Source organism: Zophobas morio, unplaced genomic scaffold, assembly GCF_036711695.1.
Source record: "Zophobas morio isolate AGI-343-1 ecotype UQ-CSIRO unplaced genomic scaffold, CSIRO_AGI_Zmor_V1 ptg000017l, whole genome shotgun sequence".
Taxonomy (NCBI): Eukaryota; Metazoa; Arthropoda; class Insecta; order Coleoptera; family Tenebrionidae; genus Zophobas; species Zophobas morio.
In genome coordinates, this window is record NW_026972122.1 from 11,857,361 (window position 1) to 11,881,064 (window position 23,704).

Genomic DNA, 23,704 nt, shown 5'->3' on the forward strand with positions numbered 1-23,704 from the left:
AAAAATTTGACCTAGAACTTGACAAAGCATTGCAAAATGATATTAATTTTGGGACTACTGTAAGTTTCAGAGATAATGAAGAAGCATTTGCATATGTATGTGGTTTAATTGCTAGGAGGCATAAATTAGAAGAATGTGCAAATTATGTTGAAACTATTATAGGGGATGGGATTGAAGAATTTAATACCTTCATCATTTTTCGAAGTAGGGGTCATTTAACATTTCCCTCTAATCAATTAATCACTTTCCTACAAGAAGTTGAATCACTCATTGCAAAAACACTTCATCAAGAAATAAAGCGAAACACCTTACTTGAAGTAATTCAAATAACACTATGCAACAAATTAAAAAAAAAATAAAATTCACAGAATGTACAGTATGTAGTTAAAATTTCTTACCTCAAACTCAATTGAGGATTATGCTTGAAAGAATCGTATCACATCAGGTTTCAAAATGAAAAGTGTTTATTGAATTTTTTGAAATCATACAAAATTAATAAAACAATACTTCATTTTTCATTGAAAAAGGTCTTTTTTTTCGAACGATTGGCATTCCTATTGTAGCCAGATCTTGCAGTATCCCTCTGAAGACACCAACAGAAGTCTGCAAGCATGGGCGGATACATAAAAGCGATATTTTTACGATTAAATGCAATCAAGTGTCCCAAAAAGTAAGAAAAACAAAACACCCGTTATCTATGTTTTGTGATATGATATGAGTATAAAACATTTTTTCTTTAGTATATGGAGTATAGGTACCCAACCTATCCACATCAGGTATCACAATGAAAAGTGTTTATTGAATTTTTTGAAATCATACAAAATTAATAAAACAATACTTCATTTTTCATTGAAAAAGGTCTTTTTTTTCGAACGATTGGCATTCCTATTGTAGCCAGATCTTGCAGTATCCCTCTGAAGACACCAACAGAAGTCTGCAAGCATGGGCGGATACATAAAAGCGATATTTTTACGATTAAATGCAATCAAGTGTCCCAAAAAGTAAGAAAAACAAAACACCCGTTATCTATGTTTTGTGATGTGATATGAGTATAAAACATTTTTTTCTTTAGTATATGGAGTATACCCAACCTCAAACGCTATCTGAACTTTCTGTGAATTTTTTAGTGTTGCATAGTGTAATTGGTGAACATGGACTGACCAGTTTTCAAATTATTATAAACATTTTTGCTTATCGGAGATACACAAATTATGGCTGAAGCTAAGAAAAAATGTAGGCAGTATAGCACTGAATACTTGATGAATTACGGCTTTATTTACTCGCCTTCAAACAAGACTTTGCCAATGTGCCTGATTTGTCAGCACAAAAAATCTTGAGACTGATACTATCAATATTTCACTCAGTGGAAGCATTTAAAAAAAAAATCCTCTGAGTAATATCTTAGCAGTAGCTACAGATGGTGCTCCAGCAATGGTAGGACGATGTAGGAGTTTTCTTGCATATTTGAAACAAGCAGTAAGCAGTGCCAAATGTATTCACCGTACACTGTGTCATTCATCGTCAACATTTAGTTGCCAAAAATGTGAGTAGTCGCTTACATAATTCGCTAAATGATGTAATTAAAGCGGTCAACAAAATTAGAAGTAACTCATTAAAGAACAGATTGTTTGCACAACTTTGCAATGAAAACGATGAAGAGCTCAATCGTTCGCTGCTTCACACAGAAGTTCGTTGGCTCTCAAAAGGTGATTGTTTGGAGCGATTTTATAAACTTTTTGACACTGTTTTGGAGTTTCTAGAACACAAAGATGGAACTTTGCTTGAAAATCTAATTGCTTCGAAAAATGATATCGCATATTTACCGGACTTACTTGGCATATTTAATAAAACAAATTTGCAGTTACAAGGTGATGATTTTAATTTAATAAAAACAAAAGCCATCATTTCTGCTTTTGTTTTTATTAAATTTTTTAAGGCTGCTTTTGTAAGGCTTATAAGCGAGTAGGTGACCTGTATTTGAATCGAGATCTAACACCTCGTCAGCAAAATATGTCCTATTTGGTTCGCTCTGAATTCAAAACTCGCAAGGAAAACGCTGAAAATGATATCGTGTTAAAATATAAAAGGGGGGTTCCTGAAATAGTATAGAAGGAAACAAAAAATGCATAAATATCCAACAGACACAGAGTGTGCACTTATTTAATTTAGAACTATACTGTCAGAATGTTAGAGGATTAAACACTAAGGTGAACACTTTTTATCCAAATGTTGTTGCTAATGATTTTGACGTAATTGCCTTAACCGAGACCTGGCTAAATGAAGATGTTTTTAGCAGTGACTATTTTAGTCCTAACTATAATGTACATAGATTCAATAAGTTAGGACGAGGTCGTGGTATGGCTAACTGTGAACACAAAAATTTAGCCATAGATGCGTGTGTTCCAACAGGTGATGGAGTACGAAATGGTAAAGTTGGATTCACGATTGTCTCAGAACAAAAGACGAAGCATTGCTATGGGACTGGTCCTAGTGAAAAAGCAGGAACTGAAGTTAGCGAAGAAGAGGAAGGAAGCCGAGAAGTCTAGAAAGAAGGCCTTGGACTGGCAAACAAGACCAAGGAGAACCGTGAAAAGCATTCTCAAAAAGTGCTTGTTCAAGCAACACTGGGCGAGAGAGGAGCGTGAAGAACAGATTAGACTAGGGAAACGAAACTCAACTTTTGAAATAGCAATTGTCCTAATAATTTTTGTTTTCAGAAAATGAAGAAGAGGAAGCAATCCATGAAGAGGTCAAACGGATGGCGGGCGGAGTGTCTGGAAGAATGTCAGACGACTTTTAGGTTTATTATATTTTTGTATATTATATTGTGTGTATATAGGGCATTGTTTTAATTAAATACGATTTAAATTACCTATGACCTTGTGTGTGTGTGTGTAAAATTCAACAATACTGTGCCAACTAAATTTGAACATATTGTATGTCTAGTGAGTTCGTTCGGAGAGTAACATTCCACTACGGCAGGTGGTACTGTTTTGCTGAATATCGCATTCGCGCCAATTCAATGCGCCGCGGAGACTGCTACGCAGCGCTGGTAATACATATAACGGTATTTATATGACATATTATGCAACAGGATTTAGAGATTATTTTGGCAAAAACAAGTGGAAAGTTGGAAGTATTGCGGAGAAATTGGGAAATTTAATTTAATTAGTTAAAGTTACTGACGGCAAATTTTGGAAGCGTCATCTAAATTCTGAAAACAAGGAATATGAAAATGACATTACAAAATACAAGATTGTAACTTCGAAGATAATAAAAGATAAATCTAGGCGTCGTCGAACCAAAAAATTGAAGAAACAGAGTTGGAACGATTGGCCCTCCAGGCTACCTTCAATGAAAAGGAAGAACTTGAAATAAAAACGAAAAGGAAGCATTCAGTGGATTTGAGTGAAATTATTAAGAGGTGTGAAGAACATCGCGATGACATCACAAAGAACTGGTTGTTAAGACAAGCTGCAATGCGATACAATATTCCTAAAAGCACTGTACATGACAAAATAAAGGCGCTAAATCGAGGAGAAGAAGTACTGATGAAACCAAAGTTGGGTAGGTTCACTAGCACCTTCTCAGCAGAGTATGAACAAGTCTTGGTGGATCACGTTAAAGATTTATCTAACAGACGTATGCCGTTCATGAAAAATGAGTTTCTAAAGTTAGCCTACGTTTAGCTGAAGTCATGAAGATCCATCATGGATTCAATAAAGAGAAAGGCAGTGCTGGTAAGCATTTTTATTAAGACTTCATGAAAAGGCATTCTGACATTTCGCTGAGAGCACCGGAATCGACAAGCATGATGCGGATTAAAAATCAAATGGGAGCAAAGGATGCCTGGGAGGGCGTAAACCAACTTTCACCCCAGAAGTTGAAGAAGAAATTTTGGAACATATAAAGAGACTTGAAGAAATGTTTTTTGGTATAACCAGAAGAGATCTGTGGAAGCTTGCGTATGATGTTGCTGAGAGAAACGGAATAGCACATAGTTTCTCTAATAAGGAACAACTAGTAGGATGGGACTGGGTCAAAGGATTTCAGTCGCGTCATCCTATCATTTCACTAAGAATACCAGAAGTTACATCGGCAGCGAGGGCACGCGGATTTAATAAGGTCGTAGTTAGTAAACATTTTGAAAATTTGTCACTGGTAATGGATAAGTACAAATTTGAACCGTCAAGAATTTGGAATGTGGATGAATCTGGACTAACCACTGTTCCGTCAAAGAACTCCAAAATATTTGCAACAAAAGGGAGAAAGCAAGTAGGTGTTCTGACTAGTGCAGAAAACCTGATTGAACACTTTCACCACTCTAAAAAATGAGACAGACAGTGAAGATTTCCCCATATCGAATTTATCGCTGACAGATCTAAAAACATCAGAGGTATGTAAATTCTACATGGTAAAACATGGAATTCAGTTTTTACCGATATGAATCTGGAGTAGCCAGTAACCAAAGGACTGCAAGCACTTGTTTTTCGGTGCTGATGGCTTGACCTCCAATATCTCCTTTGCGTTGCAAATGAGGTCCAATTCTTTGTACAGTAAAACCCCTCTTATCCGTGTCTCAGTTACCCGTGCTGTTTGGACGATTTCACAAATCCGTGCGATAGCCCGATTTTTCCAAGAATCAGATTCAGTTATTCGGGCGGATGTTGTGTTATTTTTAAGAATTCAGTCGTTTTGAAGACACAGATCGAACCATGTCCGGTGTGCGGAAAAAAATTGTTTTGACTTTAGAGAAAAAAGCAGAAATAATTCAAAAATCTGGACAAGGAATTCCGGTACACCAACTGGCTGCTGACTTGATGAGTGTTCGCAATTTACAAAGAAAAATAAGAAATCAAATGATAAAGAAACAGGCATTAATAACTGACTATTTTAAATAAAAGTTAATGTTTATTTGTATTTTTTTGAATAAATTCGTTAAATTTATCATTTTTTAAATCAATCCTATTATCCGTGTTTTTCTCTTATCCGGCGGGGGGTCGCGCACCCATTAGCACGGATAAGAGGGGTTCTACTGGAATAGGGCCTCATAGGCTTGGCGTAATAATCGAAAATGTTGCTAGAATTGTGGTTCGCTATAACCTGAAATGGTTCGTTCTACGTATAACTATTCGAGTCATGTTTTGTTTATGAAAGTTTTTATTGGCTTTTAGAATGTTTAGGGTCATATTCAACTCTTCATTGTCACTGCCACTATCACTCGTGTCAATCATTTCGAGCAGATTTACCACATGATTTATGGAATTAACAACTAACGGGCCAATTTCAAGTTGGATTTACAATTTCGCAAGTCCTCGTTGCCATGGACGATGCAATCACAGCAGTCATTACCCCCTTAAGCAGCTTTTTTATTCATTTTGTTTCAAATGCAAACAAACTTTTGAGGTTACGTTTATTCGCGTCACCTAAATAGTCCTTTTACCGTTCAGAAAGCAGCAACTTTAAAGCGCACTCCTAGAGTAATTAATCCGCATCGGCATACGCTGTTTATGGCTCTTTCTACTTGTTCATTCGATAGACCAGTGGTGGGTTTGTCACCCCCACCCTGCTCAGGTCTCACTTGTAATTTTAAGATAGAACGTAATAAACCATCGAAGGGACAACAAGCCTATTACTCATCCCTTCAAACGTTCCAACATTTTTGGTCCTTCGAGCCGGATGGAACCATCCATCTGAATCAGCAAAAACAAATAAAACCCGATCAAATGATCCAGGCGTTCTTATAAGACCCGATCAAATGATCCAGGCGTTTTTATTCAAATCACATCTTCACGGCGTCGACACATTCGTAGTGTGTGTGTAAAAGTGAAGGTGTAAGAAAACCAGGCGAGCCAAGAAGAAATCCAGTCGACTCTCACTCCCGGAATTTCCCAAGAAGAAATCCAATCGACTCTCACTCCCGGAATTCGTCAGGAAGAAATCCACGCAACGGTGACGCAAAAAGAATCCATCCGATTTCCACGTCCGGAGTTCGTCGGGAAGAAAAGCAGCTGCCGATCCCGAGCCCCGAGCCATCTCAGCGTCCACACCGTGTCCGAGACGTTCAGGTCAGATCCTTCCTTTTTTTAATTACCTTAAAGCGCAGTTTAAGCAAGCCTCAATTTTTGTTAAATATTCGATTTTGTTGCATACTAGGTTTATATTTTTTGTATTTATTATTTTTACAAAATGGCTTTGGATGAGTTAAAAACACAGCGAAAGGTCATTAAATATAGCATTACTCGACATCAAACTGCGGTAAATGCCTTTAAAGAAGGAAGTAATGTTGTAACTTTAGAGACTAGACTTTCAGACCTGTCGGAATTATTTAAAAAATACAATGCAATTCAAAGCGATATTGAATCGCTTCAGTTTAAGGAATTATCGGATAGAGATGATTTTGATGAGGCAGCCTGGGACGCGGGAAACGATAAAGAGCGCACCGGGGTAGAAAATCAGTATTATGAGGTAGTGGCGAAAATTAAGACGTTTTTGTTGAAAACTGATACGTGTACGGGCCCTGGAGGGTCAACTACAGTAATAAATATTAATAAATCTGCATCCGATTCTAATGAAAACGTGACAAATTTAAAACCGTTGCCTTTACCAGTCTTTTCAGGAAAACTTAGCGAATGGTATAACTTCTATGATTCGTTTAAATCATTAGTGCATGACGATAAAACTATTTCGGACATTCGCAAATTTCATTATTTGCGCGGTTGTCTTAAAGATGAAGCGTTCAGAGCTATTGAATCACTCACAATTTCCAATGATAATTATGTAACTGCACTAGAACTACTCATTAAACGCTTCGAAAACAAGCGGCTAATCGTAAACGAGCACGTTTTAAATATCTTAAATATTACACCGTTAATGAAATCATCTCATGTAGAATTGCGCCAACTTTTAGATGCGGTAAACAATAACATTGCAGCGCTCAAGGTTTTAGAATTACCGGTGGACCAGTGGGACGCCCTTTTGATACCTATTATAACTGAAAAATTAGACTATGCCACCAAACGGGAATGGCAAACAGTTCTAAACAAGGAGGTTCCAAAATACGTGGATTTTAACGAATTTTTAGAAAAACGATATCAAATTCTTGAAGCATTAACCACCATCAAACCGCAAATTTCAAATAACTCAAAGCCAACAAATACATTCAAGAATAACAACAATAGTAATAATAATAAGTATTGCAATAACAGATCATTCTCTAATCACCTAGTGTACAAGCCCACTTGTAGTTTTTGTAAAAAAGGCCACAGTATTTATCAGTGTGACGATTTTTTGAAGCGGACTGTAGTTGAAAGACTTAACGAAATATCAAAATTACAAATGTGTGAAAATTGTTTGCGCACCAATCATAAGGCCGAACAGTGTAAATCAAAGAGTTTATGCAAAATCTGTCGTGAAAAACATCACACTTTGTTGCATATTAATGAATTTAATCCAACTCAAACATCTTTGTACACTGTAGGGCCCAGTCAAGTCCTATTAAGCACTGTAACAGTGCTAATCGCGGACAGACACGGTAATTTTCACAAATGCAGAGGCCTACTTGATCAAGGATCACAGGCAAATATTTTAACATCGAAAATGTGTAAAAAACTTGGCTTGTTTACAACAAAGGTAGCTACATCATTAACAGGTATTAATTCAAGGGCTATCTCCATAAACGAGGGTGTCAAGGTGACAATAAAATCCCTTGCATCAGATTTCGCCTCTAACATAAATTGTCTAATCGTGCCGAAAATCACAGAGCCGACTCCATCTTTTTCATTTCCTAAACAATTAATTAAAGTGCCCACAAATGTAACACCTTCTGATCAGGATTTTAATTCTCCTAAGGATATTGATTTGTTAATAGGAGCGGGATTGTATTGGGATTTGTTAATCGGTGCCGCATTTCAGTTAGAAGTTAATCAACCATTTTGGCAAAACACAAAATTGGGCTTTGTAGTAGGGGGCAATTTTATGATATCCGTAACATCCGTCAATAATAATGCGTGTAATTTATTATCGAGCAAATTAAAGGAAGGGGACTTAGAATTGTGTTTAGAGAGTTTATGGCTAGACGAAGAAATTGAAGGCGGTACGACTTTGTCCGGAGATCATTTACGATGCGAAACTCATTTCGGCGAAAACTACGCGAGAAGTTCTCACGGTCAGTTCATTGTAAAATTTCCCTTTATGGAAAATACCCAACTCGGTAATTCCTACGACATGGCATTAAACAGATATTTGGGTCTGGAACGGAAGTTGGGCAAAAATCCCTCACTAAAGGAGGCTTATGTCGGTTTCATGAACGAGTACCTGAATCTTGGCCACATGGAACCGGCAGCAATAAAACATCTTGAAGGAGACAATATTTACTACCTTCCACACCATGCCGTTTTTAAAAACACAATTAGTGGCCCTAAAATTAGAGTTGTTTTTGATGCGTCGGCACCGACATCAAATGGTCTTAGTTTAAATGACATTTTGTTAACGGGTCCAACTTTACAGCAAGATCTTTTTTCTATACTATGTAGATTCAGAACATATAAATATGTAGTTTCAGCTGATATAACTAAAATGTACAGAATGATTTTAATGCACGAAAATGACCGCGATTTCCAAAGAATCCTCTGGCGGAATGAAGTTTCGGAACCTGTACAAATCTATCGATTAAATACAGTGACATATGGAACCACATGCGCACCATTTTTGGCAGTCAGGTGTTTATTTCAATTAGCGCTCGAAGCTGAATACGATTTCCCGTTAGCTAGTAACATAATAAAACGCGATTTTTATATGGATGATCTATTATCAGGTAGCAATTCAAAGGAGGAAGCACTCCTCATCAAAGGTCAGGTTACGAAAATTCTAAAAAAAGGTGGTCGAAATTCAGTACGTAAAATAATACATTCTTGTTTTAAATGCAACAGAGCTCACCCTAAAATAACTTTTTACAAAATGGGGGATTTACCAAAACAAAGAGTCGAGCCGTCACGGCCCTTTTACGTATCAGGGGTCGATTATGCAGGCCCATTTTTAATAAAGGATGGGCGTACCAGAACACAAAGACGTGTGAAGGCGTACATTGCGCTATTTGTTTGTTTTGCGACTAAGGCTGTCCACCTGGAGTTAGTAGGTGATCTGACTACCGATAGTTTTTTAGCGGCGATGAAGCGATTCACATCGCGTAGGGGAAATGTGCGAGAGTTATTTTGTGATAATGGCACAAATTTTGTCGGAGCCGAACGAGCCTTGTTTAACTCCAGACAGTTTGAGAACAAATTAGCGAACCATTTTTCCGAAAAAGGAACAAGTTTTCACTTTATACCAGCCAGATCACCACATTTTGGGGGCCTCTGGGAGAGAGCCGTGCGTAGTGTAAAACATCATTTGTTTCGAGTAGTAGGGGATGCCTCACTAACCTACGAAGAATTTTATACCTTTTTAGTTTGCATTGAGGCCTGTTTAAATTCACGACCCCTCACCCCTCTATCTCCTGACCCTAATGACCTGAACGCTCTTACACCAGGACACTTGCTTATAGGGGCTCCGTTGACGAACACCGCAGAAGAAGACGTTACACCACTACCCATCAATCGTCTCTCACGATGGCAGCGGGTGCAGCAGCTCCACCAACAGTTTTGGAAGAGGTGGACCCAGGAGTATCTGTCCGAACTACAAAGGCGCCCTAAAGGTCAACAATCCTCCACATCCCAAGTCGCTGTCGGTTCCTTGGTGGTAATCATCGAGGACAATTTGCCACCATTGAAATGGAAACTGGGACGAGTGCTCCAACTTCATCCGGGGCTAGATGGTGTAGTGAGGGTGGTTACAGTGAAAACATCGACTGGGGTTTACAAACGAACCATAAAAAAGGTGTGCTTACTTCCAGCAGACGCAGACTAATAAGTGAAGGACCTTTAACATTTCTGATATTTGTAATTTTTATTTATTTATGTCTCAAATTTTGAAGCCTATCCTTCAAGGGGGGCGGTATGTTCATTCGATAGACCAGTGGTGGGTTTGTCACCCCCACCCTGCTCAGGTCTCACTTGTAATTTTAAGATAGAACGTAATAAACCATCGAAGGGACAACAAGCCTATTACTCATCCCTTCAAACGTTCCAACACTACTTTTGTTATTTCCGAACGCGCTCCTGCTGTCCGACATAGCAATTAAGCCGGCCATGACATTGGGTCGCATGCGCGCGGGGTCAAATGATCCACAGGTGGTCCTAACCCCACGCGCAAACTACCTGTGGAGCGAGGGACAGGCCAGGTCAGACACAATTGTACATATCTATATCTTTTCAGCATTTTTCACATTAAATTTTTTTCTGAAAAACAACAAAAAGTCATAAAAATTTGTTTTCACATGATGTTTTTAATTTCAGCTCTTGATTTTCATTTGTATTTGTCAAGCAAGTACTTTTTTACCTGCTAAGTAAAAAATGGTACTACGTGAAGTCCAAATTTTACGATTTGCATGGTACGGCAATAAAACATCCGTATAACAACCTGTAATGTAAACCCATTAGTTTTAAGAATCATCCTGTTATCATCCACCCCTCATTGGTCATCTTTCATTATCACCAAACCATCCAAGTATATATAAGCGCATATCATCTTTTAGAGGATACCAATTCTGTACTGTCTTCGTTCACATTAATAAACATTGTGAAGCTGCCGATATATTATTTTCATAAAAGAACCCACAACATTTTGGTGACAGCGGTGCTACTAAGTTTTACAAGTGACCATCATTAGAAGAAATGCTGAGGTGAGTACCGAATTTCCGTACGCATTTTGTAGTTTTTGTGATTTTACTTACTTTTCGTACCATACCGTGTTAAATAATAAACTTATATAAATCACCATCGCTTCACAATGGCCAAAGAAATTAAAGATATCATAGCATATATTAATTTAATACCACCTTTTGATGGTGATAAATCGTCTCTACCTCAATTTATTTTTCAAGTTGAAGGTATGTCAGCACTAGCTGACGCAACCTTACAGACTACATTTTTAAAATTACTCGTTAACACAAAAATTACAGGTAAAGCCTTAGAGTCAGTACGAAATAAAATAATTAATAGTTGGTTAGAACTTAAAACGATTTTGTCGGAGCAGTGCAACGTTAAAAGTACCAACTGGCATATGCGCCTCATGAACGAGAATCAAAGATTAAATGAATCGGTTTCCGAATTTGGCAAACGTTTAAATAACATTTTCGAGGAATGTATTAACCCAGGTTCTACATTGGCACCCGATGATATCGTGGCAGTAAGAGCTAGCAATGAAGAATTTCTTTTACTATGTTACCGTCGTGGATTAGTTTCTGACGAAATTCGCGATTGCTTAACGAAATCAAGCATTACCACAATAACTAAAGCTATCGAACTTGCACAGACAATTGAAAATAACCTAAACTCGAATAAATTATTATCTCAGTCGTCCCTATTACATATTAATAGCCGTAATCCTAAACATTGTGCCATATGTAACAAAAACAACCATAGTACAAAAGAATCTCATTACAATTATTACGAAACTCGTACAAATTTCTGCCGAAAACAAAACTATACACAACCCACCAATAATCAAGGGCCAAATTCTTCAAACACGTTTCCTTTTTCGCAACATACCAATTTTTCAAATAATCCAAATAGGTCAAATAATTCAAATAGGTTCCACCAAAATCAGCCTAGATCAACTAATTCTCGATTCCCTGAAAATCAGCCCATGTCAAATTCTCGATCTTACCAAAACCAACCCATGTCGTCAAATTCTCGATTTCATCAAAATCAATCTAATATGTCGTCAAATTCTCGATCTTATCAAAACCAACCTAATATCTCGTCAAATTCTCGATTCCATCAAAACCAGCCTAGGCCATCAAATTCCTCTTTTCGATCGAATCCTAGATCATGGAACCGTACTACTGATAATACGACCAATCACTCAAACGTTTTTTATGCTTCAACTCAGCCCGGGAATTTATATTTCCCATATCCATACCCATATCAATGGCATAATTTTTCTGACAATATTCCACAACCGCCAACATCATCCGAAACCCAAATTAATAATAATCAGAATCAGGAAAACTAATAATGTCTCATGCGACGCCGCCAAACATGGGACAACAAACTTTAATCTCGTCTTCATCAAATTTAAAATCAACAAATTCACAAACATTTACTATGAGCGGCATGTCTTTAACTTCAGATCATGTCGATAGTAGCAAAGACAATATTATAATAGATATTGTACACAACCCTTTGGATAATTTCAATAGTAATTATAGCCCACAAATAATTATAGACAGAAATAAGTTCAACTTAAACCCTATTCACCAAACAAATAATTTAGATAACTCACTAAACAATTTTAAACCAATTACGAATACAAATATGCAAACCAAACTAATCGTTAAAGATAATTTAATGTCCGTGATAAAAGAAACTAGAATATCTCACAATAACACAAATATATTAATTTTATTAGTTTTAACATTTCTTTTAGATATTATGTCTCTAATCTTATCAGTAGATGTAGTAAACTTAGTTAAAAGTTATATTCCTAAAAAGAAAAATAGATTTAGAATAAATAATTTTAACATTAGAAATTATTATAAAATAATAGGTAGTAAAAATCAAAGTAACTTGATAAATAATAATAATTTAATTAATAACAATAATAAAAACTAAATCACTTAAATCAGTTCCTTCTTGACCCATCCTCCTTTCCAACATTCTTATGTCATGGTGTAACATACTTAAAACCTAAAGATAACGACACAAAAAATCCATCAAAATACAGACCTATCACATGTTTACCAACAATCTATAAAATATTAACCTCATGCATTACACAAAAAATCTATCAACATTGTTTTAACTCTAACATCATTAATGAAGAACAGAAAGGATGTATTAAAGGATCCTTTGGTTGCAAAGAGCAATTAATCATAGATTCCATCATCTGTGAACAAGCTAGAAAAGAAAACCGAAACATATATACTGCTTTTATTGATTATAAGAAAGCTTACGATTCTGTCCCTCATTCCTGGCTATGCAAAATTCTGGAATTATACAAAATTGATACTAAAATCTGCACTTTTCTAAAATGTTCCATGGAATTTTGGAAGACCACCCTTCAAATAACCTTAAATGAACAAACAATTCAGTCAGATCCAATAATGATCCGAAGAGGAATTTTTCAAGGCGATTCTCTTAGTCCGTTATGGTTCTGCTTAGCAATAAATCCCCTCTCCGATATCCTGAACAGTTGCAATTATGGGTTCAATATAAGAATTAACAAACAAAGAGAAAACAGAATAAGTCACTTGCTGTATATGGATGACATAAAAATATATGCAAGTACACAAAATCAGTTAACAAACCTATTAAATCTGACTGAACAATTTTCCGGTGATATTGGTATGTCTTTTGGTATTGAGAAATGTAAGACCCAAGCAATCAGAAAAGGCGTCCAACACCAAGTACCACATATAACCCAGAATAACGAAATAATCGAAGCACAAGAACGAAACGATACATACAAATATCTGGGTTTCTGTCAATCATCACACATCAATCATACCAAAACGAAAACACAGTTGAAAGATCAATACCTAGCGAGATTGAAATTAATATTGAAGACACAGTTAAATGGAAAAAATTTAATGAAAGCAGTAAATACATTCTGCGTTCCACTACTAACATATTCTTTTGGAGTCATTAAATGGTCCAAAACTGATCTTGAAAATTTAAACATCGCAACAAGGAAAATCTTCACACAGTATAGAAGGCATCATCCAAAATCGTCGATTGAAAGATTCTCATTACCAAGACAGAATGGAGGAAGGGGTTTCCAGAACCTAGAAAACTTATGTCAGAGACAAATCTCAGATTTGAAGAAGTATTTCTTGAAACGAGCGGAAAGAAATGAAATGTTTCGCACCATCACAAGAGCAGATTTGAACCACACACCCTTAAATCTGTCGAACACCGAAGAAATCCACACCCCCCACACAATAGATAAAATAATAAGTGGGCTAAAACAAAAACAACTACATGGAAAATTCTACAAAGACTTAGAAGAAACTCATATCAATAAGAAGATGTCATTGATTTGGTTAAAAAAATCAGGTTTGTATGCCGAAACAGAAGGATTTGTGTTTGCTATTCAAGACCAAGTAATCAATACCAAGAATTACAAAAAATACATCATCAAAGATCCGAACATAAAAAACGACTGCTGTCGCCTCTGCAAAGCAAAACCTGAAACGATCCAGCACATAATCTCTTCTTGCAGCATCCTAGCACAAACTGACTACAAAGCTAGACACGACAACGTCGCCAAAATCATCCACAAAGAATTAGCAACACTTATGAACTTAATCGAAGATACGACACCGTATTACACTTACATTCCATCTCCGTTCCTTGAAAATAACAAATACAAATTATACTGGGATCGCACAATACTTACAGACTTAAACATTACAGCTAACAGACCAGACATCATACTTATCAAGAAACACACGAACGAAGCCATTCTCATTGACATTGCTGTTCCCAACACAAACAACATTATTCAAACATACCACACCAAGATTTCAAAATATCTACAGTTATCGATAGAAATGAAATCCATGTTGAATCTTAAAAAAATTTCAATTGTACCTCTAGTTATCTCTAATGTAGGTGTAGTTCCAAATAGCTTAGTTGAGAATTTAAAGTCTTTGCATTTGAATGATTCAATAATTATCAAAATTCAAAAAGCTGTTTTGTTAGGAACATGTCATATTGTTCGTAAGTTTCTTGAACAGTCTGATCATGTTAGTCAGATTAGGTTAGCACCAGTAGGTCAGAGTAGTGTAGGTCAATTTTCAAGTGATGCGCGGATAAATGGTCGGTAGTTACGCTAGACTTTTGGGGATGGGGTGAGATTAGAGAATAATAGCAGACTAATTTGTATGCTGTAATTCTAGAATCTCGAAAGTTGTTCTGTTAATCTAATCAATGCATATCATTACTTGGTCTTAGTACCCGTAATGATAGAAGTCTTGCCTGAATGCCGGTCATTTCCGGGTCAGTGGTGGGTCTTAAAATTTTGTACTTTTAAGCACTGTAGAAAGTAACCTAAATATAGTTACATTTAAGTTTAATTTTCCGTCTAACATTCACAATAAAATTAGTGACATCATTGTTTTTGCGAACCTTATTGTAGATACAGGTGCAGAAATTTCACTAATAAAACGTAGTAAAATTCCATCTAGTTGTCACGTAGAGAGCTACAATATCAAAGAACTTAGAGGTATTAGCAATAACTCAGTTTTTACTATGGGAACATGCATTTTGTTCATAGAAAAAAACGACACTGTAATAAAACATGAGTTTCATATCATTCCCGATACTTTTCCAATTAAAAATGATGGTATTTTGGGTAACGATTTTATTAAAATAAATAAAACACTAATTAATTTTACGTCAAACATCTTATCAATTGATCAATTAGAATGGGAAATGCATCCTTCTAATACTAATTTAGTCATTCTACCAAAAAATTCGGAAGTTTTCACAATAGTAAAAAACAATCTTCAATTTGGTGACGGCATGTATGAAAATACTAACTTACAAGACAATGTATTGATTAGTTCCTGCATTACTACATCAAACAATTATAAATGTTTAGTGTCGATTTTAAATATGTCCGACAAAGATGTAATCATGGAACAACCAACAATTCATCTCATGTCAATCAGTTCAGATAATATTTTATACGTAAATACTAACAGTAATTTGCAAGATACTTTAAACGCAGTTAGCAGTGTTGACAGACACAACATCATTCTTTCAAAATTGGATTTAGAACATCTCAATGGTGAAGAGCTAGCGTCAATTTCAAAAATTTGCGATGAATACTCTGACCTGTTTTTGTTAGAAAATGATAAATTGACCCATACGAACACCGTAATGCATACTATTCCCACAAATTCCGAAGCAGCCATCCCTAACATCAAACCGTATCGCCTTCCCTATACTCAAAGACAAATTATTCGCGAACATACGGCAAAAATGTTAAAAGAAGGAATTATCGAAGAAAGCAACAGCCCCTACAATGCGCCACTTTTGGTAGTTCCAAAAAAATCAGATACTCACTAAAAACAGTATCGAGTAGTAGTCGATTATCGAGCTCTCAATAATATCACTAAAGATATGGTATACCCCTTACCTAATATAACAGACATTTTGGATCAATTAGGCAGATCAAAGTATTTCACAGTTCTCGATCTTGCCAGTAGTTTTCACCAAATATTAATGGACCCAAATGATCGTGAAAAAACAGCCTTTAGTACGCCATTTGGACATTATCACTTTAAACGTATGCCCTTTGGTCTTAAAGGAGCACCTTTAACTTGTCAACGACTTATGAACTCTGTACTTGCTGGACTTCAAGGAATCAGATGTTTTATCTATATCGATGATTTAGTCATTTATGCATCCACTTTAAAAGAACATGACGAAAAATTATATGAAATTTTTGCTAAACTCCGCGCACACAATTTAAAATTACAGCCCAGTAAATGTCATTTTTTGCGTAAAGAAGTCACATATTTAGGACATCTCATAACAGAATCTGGTATTAAACCTAATCCAGACAATGTTAAAGCCGTAATTAACTGCATAATATCAAAAAACGTTAAACAAGTTCGAGCTTTCTTAGGCTTAGCTGGCTATTATCGTAAGTTTATCCCTAATTTTGAAAAAGTCGCCTTGCCACTTTATAATTTGTTAAAACAAAATGTCCCTTTCAATTGGACACAAGATTGCCAATCCGCATTCCAAGAATTAAAAACAAAAATAACTTCTCCACCAATTTTACAATTTCCGGACTTCACACAGCCATTTATTCTAACAACAGATTCCAGTGGTTCTGCAATTGGCGCCGTACTATCACAAGGCAAAATTGGTAATGATTTACCTATCGCATTTGCATCCCGAACCTTAAATTCTGCAGAAAAAAATTACTCTACAACGGAAAGAGAACTTTTAGCTATCACGTGGGGAGTTACATATTTTCGTCCATATCTTTTAGGAAATCTATTTACGATAGTTACAGATCACAAACCTTTAGTTTACGTATTTAATATAAAAGATCCAGGCACAAGACTTACTCATTTGCGACTTAAACTGGAAAATTACTCATACAAAGTCATTTATAAATCAGGTAAAACTAATACAAATGCAGATGGTTTAAGTCGACTTTTTCTCACTAATGATAACCCAACTAGCTCATACGATCAATTTTTAGAACATTGCCAAACAAGCATAATTATCAACGACAAAGTCATTGATAAAAACATTCCAGTTTCGTCAGTGCCCCGGGACCATACTTTATTCTGTTTTGTACCAAAACTATTGACTGATCTTCAAAAAACAACATTGAGATCACTGGAAAACCAATTTAAAATTTGCGAAATCCTAAAATCTAAACCTAACTTAACAATAGGAGATCATATCTTATTGTGCCATAATAACCAGAATTTATATTGTTTTATAGTCAGTGAAACTGCTAACGATAATGTAAATTATGAAACTATTTGGAACCAAATTGAATTTCTCCGAAATGTCGCGATTTCCAACCAAATAAACAAACTAACATTTCTTAAAATTTGCCCTAAATTACACTTAAAACAAGATAAAATTCGCGCAATGCTTAGATACACTTTTAAAAATCTAAATACAAATATTTATATCAATGATAGTTCAAACTATGACGAAATCAGTAAGGAGCAAAAGCTAAGTATTATCAGAGAATATCATGACACCCCATTAGGCGGCCATCAAGGAGCCAATAGAACGTACAAACGCATCAGAGAACGTTTTAGCTGGCATAATATGCGGAAAGATATCAAGAAATATATTAAAACTTGTGACAGTTGTCAGCGCAATAAAATCCTAGGCAGAAAAACTAAATTCCCCTTAGAAATAACAACTACCGCTAAAAGTCCTTTTGAAAGAATTGCTTTGGACATTGTTGGCCCACTTAGTGTCACAGAAGCCGGGAATAAATATATATTAACCGTACAAGATGATCTAACAAAATTTTCCGAAGCAATCCCTCTTCCGAATCAGGAATCTAGTACTATTAGTTCAGCATTTGTTGATCATATTGTTTGCAAACATGGCACCCCACAAACAGTTCTAACAGATCAAGGAACCAACTTTTTGAGTGAACTTTTTAAAAATGTATGTAAATTACTAAAAATAAAAAAAATCAATTCTACAGCTTATCATCCTCAAACCAACGGAGCGCTGGAACGCAGCCACCGTACTCTTGCTGAATATTTACGTCACTTTATTAATAACGATCAAACAAATTGGGATACCCTTATTCCAAAAGCAATGTTTACATATAATACCACTCCACATACTACAACCGGTTACACTCCATTTGAATTATTATATGGCTATAAAGCTAACATACCATCAGCCATATCACAGGTATCAACCCCTAATTACAACTATGACGATTATCTAATGGACTTAAAATATAAATTCCAATATAGTCATCACATCGCCCGTGAAAATATTATTAACAAAAAAGCCGCAAGTAAAATAATCTACGATCAAAATAAAGTTACTCATAACTTTAACATCGGTGATAAAGTATTACTTTTTGATGAAACACCTAGACGCGGTCGTTCGAAGAAACTAGACCCTATTTGGTTAGGCCCTTACACCATAATATCAAAAGACACACCAGTCAATTATACTATAAAAATGGGTAGACGTACATTACAAATCCATGCTAATCGGATAAAACCCTTCTTTATCTAACGTCAAATTAACTTTCTCTAAATTACTTTCTTCCATTAACTCTCCACCTTGTTTCAGGTACCTGTGCTTGCTCGCCCTTTGTGGTGTACTCTCTATTACCAATTGTTCTCCTCCACCGGTAAACGTGACCCAATTTTCTAATAACCCAGGCATTCATTTCGAAACTATAGGACAAGTAAAATTATATAATAAGGAATGGCAAATATTAACTTATGTCAATTACAACGAATTCAGAGAACAATTATCTGCATTACAAAAATATAGGGAAGTTACTCTCAACTCTTGCCTATCCGTGAATGTTATATCAAATACCACCTGTCGTATATTTAATAAAACATCAGAATTATCACTTTTAAAACTACAACATCAGTTGCAACAAATTGATGGTCTATTAGGTCATACTACACGTATTCGTAGAGGTTGGTTCGACATCATAGGTAAGGGAGCTAAAGTATTATTTGGAACAATGGATTCTGATGATGCCGAACACTACGACACCCTAATAAAACAATCAGAAGAAAGTTCGCGCGTGGTCACAACCTTAGTAAAAGACCAAATAAACATAGTAAGAACAACAATTTTGACCGTAAACAACACGTTAAAAGCCGTTACTGACAACCAAAAAATTTTATTTCAAAGCTTAGGGAATATTACAAATGCCATAAATAATAACAAAGAGCATATTGAACGAATCTATCAAGAAGTAAGTGCAGATGAGCACATCTCACTTTTTAATACCTATCTTAGCCAATACAGTTTTGATGTTTTAACACTCTTTCAATCGATTCTTGACGCTCGCCGTGGTAGCCTACATCCTTCTATACTATCACCAACAGAGGTCGTCGCCCAATTAAAAATCGCTCAACAAAACTTACCAACAGGTTTAGAACTCCCGACAACGCCTGATGAGGAACACTCTCATCTAATCTTTGATGTCGCATCTATAGTGTCATTTTTTAATAATAACAATTTCGTTTTCGTAGTCAAAATTCCACTTTTAGATGTAACGCAATACTATATCTATGAATTGCAACCCTTGCCTGCTCACGTTTTAAACAACAATTTTATAACAATTTTGCCAAATGACAGATACATAGCAGTAGATGACTCCAAACAACTTTATTTTTATCTAAATGAAGCCGAAATTTCACATTGTCACAAGTTTGAAACTTCCACTTTACCTAAATTTATTTGCAAACAAAACTCATTTGTAAAAATTGCTCACGTAGAACAAAGCTGTGAAATAGCTCTAATTGTTAATAATAATATTCAAACTATTCCAAATTCTTGCAACAAAAAGTTGATACATCTAAACAATACACTCTTTATTAAACTTCACTCACTTAACTCTTGGGCCTTTGTGACGACGATGGTGGACACAGTTATCATCTCATGTATACACATGACGCCATTTGACGTGAAAATTAATGGTACAGGGAGTATAACAATTGCGAATAACTGCAGGGGGTACGCAAAGTCCGGTACTCTCAATACACAAGCCAGCATCCAGAACCAGACGAGTCCAGCTTCATTTGTACCCACATTAAACATCTCAACGATTTGTTGTAGCCAAATACTGCTGAAAAAATTGAATTCGACAAAGCTACGACATCCGTCTATTGGGATGAAGGCATATGACAACTTTATCCAAGATATAGGTGCTGCCAACCATAACCTCGACCACCTAGAAATGGAAGTCCTCAAGGAAGAGGAAGCCCAGAAACACGCGACGACCCTAAGACATACTTCTATCATGGGCTATGTCGTTGCTTCTACCGTAATCTTCGTTGGTGTACTCATTCTAGTACATCGTGTCGTGCGAAGAAGAAGACGCTTGCCGCCCCCCACAAGGCCGAGGCAATTTCTAGCATTGGCCCCGCTAGAGGCATCAAGTCCAGAGGAGGAGGCAGAAGCACACTACATGACATCTACATCTCAGGATGTTCTGGAAGACGCACCACCGGCCGAACACGGCAACATTTTCGCACCTCGACGATCCGCACGCGTTGCGCAGAGGAGGACGAATGCGGTCCTTTAAAAAATACAATAACACCTACATAATAAAAATAATATGTAATCATAACTGTAAGATTCAACTTTTCAACTTCTTAAGTTGAATCCTTTTTTAGGGATAGAGGTGTAATGTAAACCCATTAGTTTTAAGAATCATCCTGTTATCATCCACCCCTCATTGGTCATCTTTCATTATCACCAAACCATCCAAGTATATATAAGCGCATATCATCTTTTAGAGGATACCAATTCTGTACTGTCTTCGTTCACATTAATAAACATTGTGAAGCTGCCGATATATTATTTTCATAAAAGAACCCACAACAAACCGTAAAGTAGACGGTAAGACGTAAATTTTTCTAACGTTCAGATGCTGTACAGAAATTATGCTTACTAAAACTAGATTGGGGCGAAAGTTTGCCTATTGAACTACACACTATGTGGTGCGAATTCCTAGAAACCTTTGATGTCTTCAGATTTGTGGTGCCACGGCCCTAGTTTTTTAACAACGCCATACATACCATATATACAAGATGAAGTCCCCTCAGGCACTAATTTACCAGAACCGGTGTTGATTATGCAGGGCCATTCACACTAAAAAAGCGGTCATGGAAGGACGGTAAAAGCAATAAAAGGTTACCTCGCCGTCTTTGTGTGTTTCGCTACCAAAGCGGTTCATATAGAGCTTGTGTGTGACTGTACATCAAATTCATTTTTGAACGCAGTAAAACGGTTTATCTCCCGTAGGGGTTATCAGTTATTCCAAACAAGATCATCTAAGGATGTGGTGATAAGCAATCTTTCAAATTTAGGCACTACTTGGAATTTTATCCCTCCAACCGCTCCCCACATTGGTGATTTATGGGAGGCTGCTGTAAAGTTAATTAAAGGACACATTAAACGAGTTTTAAGTAATACTTTGTTGAACTATGAGGAAATGAATACGGTGTTAATTAAGATAGAGGCATGTCTAAATTTCAGGCCTCTCACCCCATTATCAAATGACCCGAACGACCTCGCCGCACTCACTCCGACCCATTTTCTAATCGGTGGTCCGCTGACCGCCCCGGTAGAAGAAGACCTGAGGGACCTTCCCACCAATCGCCTAATTCGCTTCCAGCTTCTGGAGAAGATGAGACAAGATGTGTGGAAACGGTGGTCTAACGAGTACCTGCACCAGTTACAAACCAGGTACAAGTGGAGGAATATCCCAGCATTGAAGCCTGCCAAGGGGAACCTGGTGGTAGCCCGTGAACCCAGCACTCCACCGCAGCAGTGACCTTTAGGATGAATCGAGGAGCTACACCCGGGAAAAGACGGACAGAGTAGTGACGATAAAACAGTGCGGGGTGGGTTTAAAAGACCGTTAACGAAAATTTACATTTTGTCCATCGACTTTAACAAGGACTGTTGTGAGTGATAACAGGGCGCAATCAGTTTATTCGTATATGTATAGTCCGCATTCAGTTTGTTTGCGAATGAACTCATGTATGATCAACGTTAATATGTATTGTATTTATAACTTATTATGTAGTATTTCTAAGTATCTTTTACCTATACTATTGTTAGTCATATTTAGCACATATTCTGAATTGTAATCGTCCATTAAATTCAGCGGGGAGAGTTATGAGACTATACAGCCTGACTGCGAAATATGTGCAAAAAAAAAAATGGGGAATAGCTCACGATACGAGTATGTCACTGTATAAAATTCACGGTCCTAAGTGGTAGCAGCGTCGAGAAAAAATTATTTGAAATTACATATAAATTGTTACACACGCCGCTGGTAGTGTTTCTTGACCTACATCATTACTACAATGAATGGCACACAGCGACGAAGTTTAAGAACCAAAAAACTAGTGCAAAAAGACGATAAGGACAGTCGTGTATCAGTTACTTGCCGTAGCTGGGTGTGTTCGGTTGTGTTTGACAATGGTGAGTTTTACAAATTCAGAGCGTGCCGACATGGTAATGCTGTATGGGGTAGCGGATGGGAACTCAAGCTTGGCCCGCGAATTGTGGATCGAACGCTTTCCAAATCGCGCCATTCCATGTGCGCGAACATTTATGTCAGTGGTACAGCATCTCCGAGATCATGGTACCTTCAACCTCAAACTCACGATCGTGGTCGTGATGGGACAAAAAGAAGAAATTGGATTTTCGCAGCTTGTAGTGCATCCTACATTAAAAGTACACGGTCACAACCATACCATGTTGACAAAGTGCACGGTTTGGAGTCCACTGATTGTCCACGTTGTGTAACTCACTTTTTGTCCGATGGAACTTCACGTAGTCGTCAACAAATCAAATTTCAAGAGACGGTTTTCGAGAAACGTGTATTGGTTGGATGAAACAATTCGTTTGTGGAAATCAACAGTGTCCAGAAATAATCGAAGAGCTTCAACAAGTGAAAGTGGCAGCCGCTACTCCGGTGTTTTTTTACCTATCAACAAACGCCCTGCGACGCTCTGACGCTTGAATTGCTAGTCAAGGACAACATTTTCTACATTTCTTGTAAAAACGTAGTAGCATTCTAAGTTGCTCTTATTTCTGTTCCAATAAACAATGTAAAATCGTTGTGACAAGGACCAAACATCCGTCAGAATCAAAATTACCAAAAAACTTTCACACTGACCTTTAACAATGAATGACTAAATGAAGAACGAATGATAAGCAGCAAAAAGTCGGTTTTACTTTTAACTGAAACTGAAAGTGTTTAGGTCGTTTTTATTCGAACGTTTTTCCAACTCTGTTTACAAGGTGGCTCAGTGCCTTCGTATCGAAGGTGGTTCATGTGGGTTTTGCCCCATTCAATTTTTAATTTATTTTTTCTATAT

The 23,704-nt window shown here is 36.6% G+C and overlaps 1 protein-coding gene across 1 annotated transcript; it reads left to right on the forward strand.

The window, feature by feature from the left end:
• The first annotated feature begins 4,996 nt into the window (after positions 1–4,996).
• On the forward strand, positions 4,997–9,637 carry LOC135130446 (uncharacterized). Its single transcript, XM_064057831.1, has 2 exons — positions 4,997–9,369; positions 9,545–9,637. Exons 1-2 carry the CDS (start codon positions 6,190–6,192, stop codon positions 9,554–9,556), a joined length of 3,192 nt encoding a protein of 1,063 aa, XP_063913901.1. The 5' UTR covers positions 4,997–6,189; the 3' UTR covers positions 9,557–9,637.
• The last annotated feature ends 14,067 nt before the right edge of the window (positions 9,638–23,704 follow it).

Excerpts from the sequence above, each read along its gene's own strand:
- LOC135130446 (XM_064057831.1), top strand. The coding sequence starts at position 6,190 with ATGGCTTTGGATGAGTTAAAAACACAGCGAAAGGTCATTAAATATAGC.